At 40.1% G+C, this 7,197-nt stretch overlaps 1 protein-coding gene across 2 annotated transcripts in view; it reads left to right on the forward strand.

The window, feature by feature from the left end:
* Positions 1-5,254, forward strand: part of klhl5 (kelch-like family member 5) — a 52,342-nt gene extending 47,088 nt beyond the window's left edge. For both annotated transcript variants that reach the window (XM_028018380.1, XM_028018379.1), the window contains exon 13: positions 2,988-5,254. In XM_028018380.1, coding sequence (XP_027874181.1) covers positions 2,988-3,044 — 57 coding nt within the window. In that variant the 3' untranslated portion in view covers positions 3,045-5,254. The remainder of the gene's footprint in view (positions 1-2,987) is intronic.
* The last annotated feature ends 1,943 nt before the right edge of the window (positions 5,255-7,197 follow it).

Below are 7,197 nucleotides of genomic sequence, written 5' to 3' on the forward strand. Positions count from 1 at the left end.
AAACAACTCCAGCAAGAAATAGAAAGAAGACCGTGTCATTACGTTCTGGAGTTATGTAACTCTTTCTTTTGTCCTTACTTCTATGTGTCCTATATCGCTGTTTTGTGTCCTTCCTTCTTTCCTTCCTTGTGTTAATTTGGACAAAAATGCTCTGATCAGATTAGATCAAACGTGAACCTTAAAATCTTCATAAAATGCTATTGATGGCAGAACATTAACAGTGGACACAAAGCAGTATAACGATGCTTTTTCAAAGAATAATGAGCAGGAAAAAAAATCTGTCTCTTGTGGTACATTTTAACAAAATGCTGTAAACATCCAGTATTTTGTATTGTCTATAAATTCCAATAAAAAACATTAAAATTTCAGGTTGTGACATAAGAAAAACATTCAAGGGGTAGGAATATTTTTGCAAAGCTCTTTAAATTCCTAACCCTGTACTATCATCATGATTTCCACCAGTGAAGTTGTTTACAAACTCCTCTGTGATGGATCTTGACATGTTTTCATTCTTACATAAATGTGTGTTTTCTCCTAGCTAATATTGTCGTTGGCACTGCAGCGGTAGGAGGCGGAGAGGGGAGCTCTTAGAAAGTGGAATGATCTCATCCAACAGTTCTCTATTACACTTCAATTTATACCCCATCTCCCGCAAATCCTCCAAGGATTCCCGGCAGAAAGTTTCAGGAAACCTGACATTTCCGAGACACGCACCACACTGAGAACATGAGAGGTGTGGGTGGGCGGAAACAATACACAGAGAACTGTTCAAGCGCGTAGACAGTAAGGGGGATAATGTGAGATTTGAGGGAACATGTTGAGAACAGTGAACGTGTCCCATATGTGTCTTCAGAAACAGAGAGGAGCAAACCAGTGGGTGTGTTGTCTGTCTGGATCCATTAGCATCACTTCTGCTTATTTCAGCACAAATCTGCCAATCGAAGTCGCTCTGGGTAACAGACAGTAGGTTTATGTTTAAATGGAGGAGCAAACACAGTGTAGGAATAATGGATACAATAAGAAATGGGACAAACACAGATGAAGATATTCAACATTGTTCGGGGTTTTCTAGGTAATGTTGACAATCCTATCATAATACTTCACTCTATGCAAATATATGGTATGAAAATAGAAACTGCTATCCTTGACTCATTATTTCAACATTTATGGTCTAATATAAATCCTTTCTCAGATCTGATTTAAATTAATTTTCTCAGAAAGAGAAGTTAATCTTTAAAAGTGAAAACTTAACTATGTACTATTTAGTAAATTCTAAATGTAATATTTATGTTGATACTCATTTCCCTTAATATCAATTTTCTGGAAAATTCAGTAAGAAAAACAGGTGAAAAATGACACCACTCTGCCAAGTTAGTTTGTTCTGCCATTTAGTCCGAAATAAATAAATATTTATTTATTTATTTATTTATGTAGCACCTTTTCCCATTCTATTGGAGTAAACTAAGATGGAGGGTGCTTGGGTTCGATATCAGTCCCGTACCCCAATCGGTGTGCGGCACCAATGACCTACCTTATGACAAATACGACCCAGAGGAAGGTCGAAGTTTTAGGCAAAATGATTCAGCCTAACTTTATTAAACTGAAATGACAGAAAACCTAACATAAACCTCTTTACAGAAGGCAGGATAAATAAAATATTAACGGCCACCCTTGTGTGTTTTTTCACAGCACCCGGACCTAACAAGAAATGTCCAATTATATCAATATACAGTTCTAAACAAAATATAACCCAGGCAATTTGTTACTCACGACCTCCAGGAAAGTGTGAAAACGTTGCAGGCCTGTTAGAAAAACAATGAGTCGAAATTCACTTGCAAAACATTGAGAACGTTGCAATTCACTCGTCCTCTCCTCGACTTCCGTTGAACGCAGCTGAACACGTGGTGCTGAAGCGGCTAGCTCACGTAGCTTAGCTCAAAACCCCTCAGGACTACTTGTGTCTATCTCCTCTGGTTCCGTCCCTCTCGCGGCGACCAAGCTCTTCTAACGTCTCCCGAATTTCGTCCTCTTCCGTACTTTTGTCCAGTTTTTCTCTCCCTTGAGTGTGTTTTCTTCACTTCTTGTCCGCTCGTTCTCGCCCTCCGTTGTCTACCATCACGGTTCTCCTCTCCTTCTTCCTCCCGCCTCCTCTTCTCTCCACCAATCACGAGTCACGCACCGGACGGACTGTCTCAGTGACCAATCAAATGGCAAAGCCAAATAAAATACACAGTGCATCTTACATCACACTAATACTTCTTTAAATTGCAATATTTACATAAAATAATGCTCTTAGTTGATCTACAAATAATACAGTTTTAATTACTAAGTAAGCAAATTACTTAATAGCTACCTTTACCCTTTAAATTATTGAAATATTAAAGTAAAGGAAAATACAACTGTATTTCTTCCAGAGACAGTCTTGAACTATGTAAGATTTCTATTAACCTCAACATACGTCATTACAGTAACCTCAGTTTACCACAGGGCTACATTTATTTCTATGTATAAAAATAAACTTAGACTACAAAATCTAGAAATTTGAGTCTATGAAACGGCTTCAGAACGCAGCATGCCTCAAGACGACCAGCATCATCCGGATGGATGAACTGTTGAGTGTGTGTGCCTGCAGCACTTGATGAATGAATCACTTAATTAATCACCCAAAGAAGTTGAGACCAGAATACATCTCAAGACATTCTGAACAGACATGAAGAAGAATATTTTATTCACTGCATTTATTGGTCCTATTCAGTTGTCAATAAAGAAGATTTAAAAGAGACGTTATGTTGGCTTCTAAGCTTTAGTCATCTCTGTGTAAAAGCCGGTTAATGCACATCATTAGCACTCAATTAAATGTCATGATGACAAAAACAATGCTTTGAGGAAATTTTATTATTGCTCCTAAACAGTATTTTAAAATCGTTCGGCTACTTGCCCTTCTCTTGCTGTTGCTAACGACGGTCATGGTTCATGTCCTCTTGCAGGTTGCCTCTCTGTGCCTGGGCAGGGCAGGTGCCTGTGTGGTGGCCGTCCGACTGTGACAACAGAAACACAAGATGACAGACTATCTGCACACAATGTGGCTGAGAGGCTGAACTCACTGGATCTGCTGACGCTGAAGAGACTCTGAGTGCAGCAGCTCCCATCAGTGAGAAGGTTTCTGATCTCTCTTCAGGTTTTATTCAGTTTCATCGTAAAGCTCACCAATCAGTCCATTCTTAGAGATAGATTAGGGCAGGTCGGTTTCAGACAAATTATAACTTTCTGAATGATGCAGAGCAAGTGTCTTGTGGATTAATCGCCCCCCCCCCCCTTTTTTTCCTCTTGTTAGATATAAATCTGCACAGCTGCTCTCTGCTTTTGTTTCTGCTTACAAAGACAGCGGGACCGTCAGGGCTGCCTCTCAGCTTTCCTTACAAAATCTGATCGTATGCACTGGTGCTATTTTTAATAAGCAACCTGTTCTTTTTATGCTGCGGTTGGCAAATATACTGCTGCTCCGGTTTGCCCCGCTGACAGATGAAAGCGAGAGTTTGACGTAATCAGCACAACCTCATAAACAGCTATTCTGTTAGAGACTGTGAGCCACTTCATTAGTTTCATTTGGAATCCACTGAGTGAAATCGGATGTTTCTTAATGTTTGGATCAGCTCTTTGGATCAGCTCTGATTTTCATGCTTTTAGTGGATTTTCTTTTAGCAAGTTGCCTGAGAAAGCTTCCCTGTTCTTACTTTTTCATTTATTTTTACCATCATGTTTTAGTTTTTATGCTGATTGAGCAGTGTTAACTGCCCAGGCTTTATCCCTGCTGGGAACATTGGTTTTTAACTTCCCCCATAGCACAAGACCAGCTATTTACAGCCTCAGTTCTTAAACAAGGTCCATCGAGCTCTTCATTTTACAAGCCAAGATATTTTTTTGTTTGTTTTGTTTTTTTGTCATCAGCAGTCTGTGTGTGTCTGCTGGTGTGGTATGTGTACAGTTTGCAGCGAGTGTTTTTTATTTTATTTCTATCTTAAATGAGAATCTTTTCCCCTATCCTCGTCTCTCGTTCCACATCCTCAATTCCCTGCAGTTCGCTGCTGCACACAGACACACAGAGATGCTTGCACCATTTTGCTTCGCACCAGTCCCATTTACCCAGGCAGGAGGAAACAGTAGAAATCGTAATGAGGCCAAAAATTTAATAACGTTGACTTCTTCTTTTTTTTATTTATTTATTATTTTTATTTCATGCTGCGTTCAAAGAATTATTAGCTGCAGTTCTGCTCCAGATAAAGCATCGCACATCACTTGTAACACAAAACCCGTATAGCACAAACGTGTGCCATGACTACTTCATGGCATGCATGTAATTGGATGTTTTGTTTTGTCTCATGTCTGGTATAAAGATGGGGAATTGACAGTCAGAGTTAGCGTAGACATCCTGCCTGCACTCAGATCTGGAGCTAATGCACCACGGAGAATGCACTTCACACTCATACATCTCAATATGAACAAACACACGCCTGCAGCTGTAAGCAGAGCGCCCCAGGAGCCACTGAAGACTGGAAGGCCGCCCAAATTTGCCAGCGTGACATCTGAAAAGGCTGACATGGGCAGACTGCCATGATGTTGATACAAGGCTGATAAAACACTGCTGCACTATTCCATGTGTTTCCCCCTTCAAAACCTGCCTGCTGTCTATTCAGAGTAGCTCTCTCTACATCTCAGCAGAAGAAGTTTGTCATCTCCACTGAGTGAATTCAGAATGAGGCTAGCCATGAAAACGCATACATTCCAAATCAAGCTGTAAATACAAATGTATACTGTGTACATAAATAAATATAAAATGGTGTTACTGCATTATGTTGTGTTTACAGTGCTTTGCAAAAGTATTCATAAACCCTGAATGTCATTTTGTCACATTTAAGCCACAAATTACATGTATTTTATTGAGATTTTAATAGAAAGGACAAATTAATGTACTGCTGGGAAGTAAAAGGAGGAACAGGTGGATGTTCCAAACATTTTTTTTTTGTCCATGTGACAATGTCAAAATATTTAAGGCATGTGAATACATTTGCAAGGAACTGTATATCAAACTAAATATACCATGTGTTGTTTCTTATTGTAAAATGAAATCAGAATGAATGTATGAAAGCGTTGGTTTGCATCTGCTCGTCTCGAGTGTCGCGCCTTGTTGTGGATGTGAAGTAAACGAGCTGCTGTTCGATGGTTTTATACAATAAAGTCAACCGGTGATTGAAAACTTGTTTGTCAGTTTACTCCTCACAGCACCACTCTTGTTTATAGCACAGATGTTTCTGCAGGTAGTTTGTATTTGTCACAATCACTATAAATGTCACCGAGCTGTAAAATCTGTTTGTTTATACGATACTTGCAGTTCTAGGTAGATTGCAGACGGTTCTGCTCCACTGATGGCCTTTGCAGTTCGCTGATTTTCTGGCTGTTGGAGTGTGGGTCTGCATTAATTTTCTCTGCCTGCTGGTTAATAGATCCTTGTTACTCTTAAAAGTGTCTCGCCTAACTTAAAAGCTTCAGACAAATCAGCTGCAGGTTGAAGTGTTTCCTAACTGCAAGAGGAAGAGGAATGCTCAGAATTTATAGGTGCTTTAACCTCCAGTGCAGCAGCCAGCTGAGTGGCTCCGTTATTTATTGCAGGAGAAGCTTTAAATCATCAGTGGTTCTGACAAAGGGCTGCTGCTGGCGCTGAGAATTGATGCCACTGACCTTGTCTCACGGCCTTAACAATACCTGATTTTATTACACCTGACAGGAACAAGAGGGAGACAAAAAAGTTCTGGACTCCCAGTCTGTACGTTCAGCCTCTGGATGTACATCTCCTCTGACACTTCAGATATTCAGCTACATATTTTACCACAGGTTTACTCATCTATTTTGATGTGCTGCTGGACTCATTTAAAAAGTCCGTTTCTGTGTGTCCCAAAGCACACTGATGGGAACTTGCAAGTTTCCACAAAGTCAAAAAACAAAAGCTCCAAACATTTGAAGTTTTGCATTTGTGAATAAAACTTTGTTCAATCTTATTACATATAACAAACCTACACAGGCATCCTTAATCCAGATAAAATACATTTTTAATTAAATATATAGGTAGCCTGTAAAAGTGATAATGTGATCCAATGTTTGATTAAAAAGTCAATCAAAACATTTAAAATACCTCAATATTTTGGACCTAGTAGGTATGGTAGGATTGGAAAATCAATAAAGATTTAGAAGCAGACAAAAACTAATTGATTTCTCCAACAGCAGAAAAGGCAAGTTAAAGGTCATCATAGTTTTTTTGGTGGCTGATGAATTAATCCTCTGCGACAGACTGGCGACCTGTCCAGGGCGTACCCCGCCTCCCGCCTGGAACGTAGCTGGAGATGGGCACCAGCAACCCTCCCGACCCCATTAGGGACAAAGGGTGAACAGAAAATGGATGGCTGGATGGATGGATGAATTAATCCTGCATCATGACTCATGATAGGAGGGAAGGACAACTGCACTGAACCAAGTTAACATCTTGCTTCAAGAATCTTAATGTGTTACAATCCAGAAGCTGCTCTCATTTTGAATTGATTGTCTTGCTGGCATGTCCACGAAAAGGAGCTTTTTTCATTATTATAATTTCTTCGGTCTATTTTTATCTTTTTGCCTGAAAATTGTTCCGCTGCTCCCCTCTGTGCATCTTAATGGGATCTGAGTCTGCAGGGTGTATTCTGCTCTGGCTTGCCAGCACACACAGAGGAACATTTGTGTCACACATCTGTTTTTCATCCAGCTGGTTTTTCATCAGTCCAGCTCCCCAGGTTGTACAGGGGAAAATGAAATACCAACCATCCATCAAGCTGTGAGAAAGAGCAGAAAACATCTTTGTAGCATTTTCCCTGGCTGAGGTCAGGGATGAAACTACAAATATAGGATATCTGATGACCTCATTTTGCTTCACATAAAGAAACTGATTGTCCTCTCAGCTTGTCAAGTGCTGTTACTTGCTTTCAAAGAGCATCAATGAACACTTACTGGATGACAGAAAGAAAACATGTGCAGAACAAGCATCAGGGCGTCTGGCACACTAGCTTGTCAGCAGCTGTACAACGCTGCCACCTTGTGGGTCAGTGGGAACCTTACCAGGTAGTTTTGTCTTTTTAAAGAGGTCGGTGACCATTTTTAGAGTGGCGTTCT

The sequence above is a fragment of the Xiphophorus couchianus genome, chromosome 5 (genome assembly GCF_001444195.1).
Source record: "Xiphophorus couchianus chromosome 5, X_couchianus-1.0, whole genome shotgun sequence".
NCBI lineage: Eukaryota > Metazoa > Chordata > Actinopteri > Cyprinodontiformes > Poeciliidae > Xiphophorus > Xiphophorus couchianus.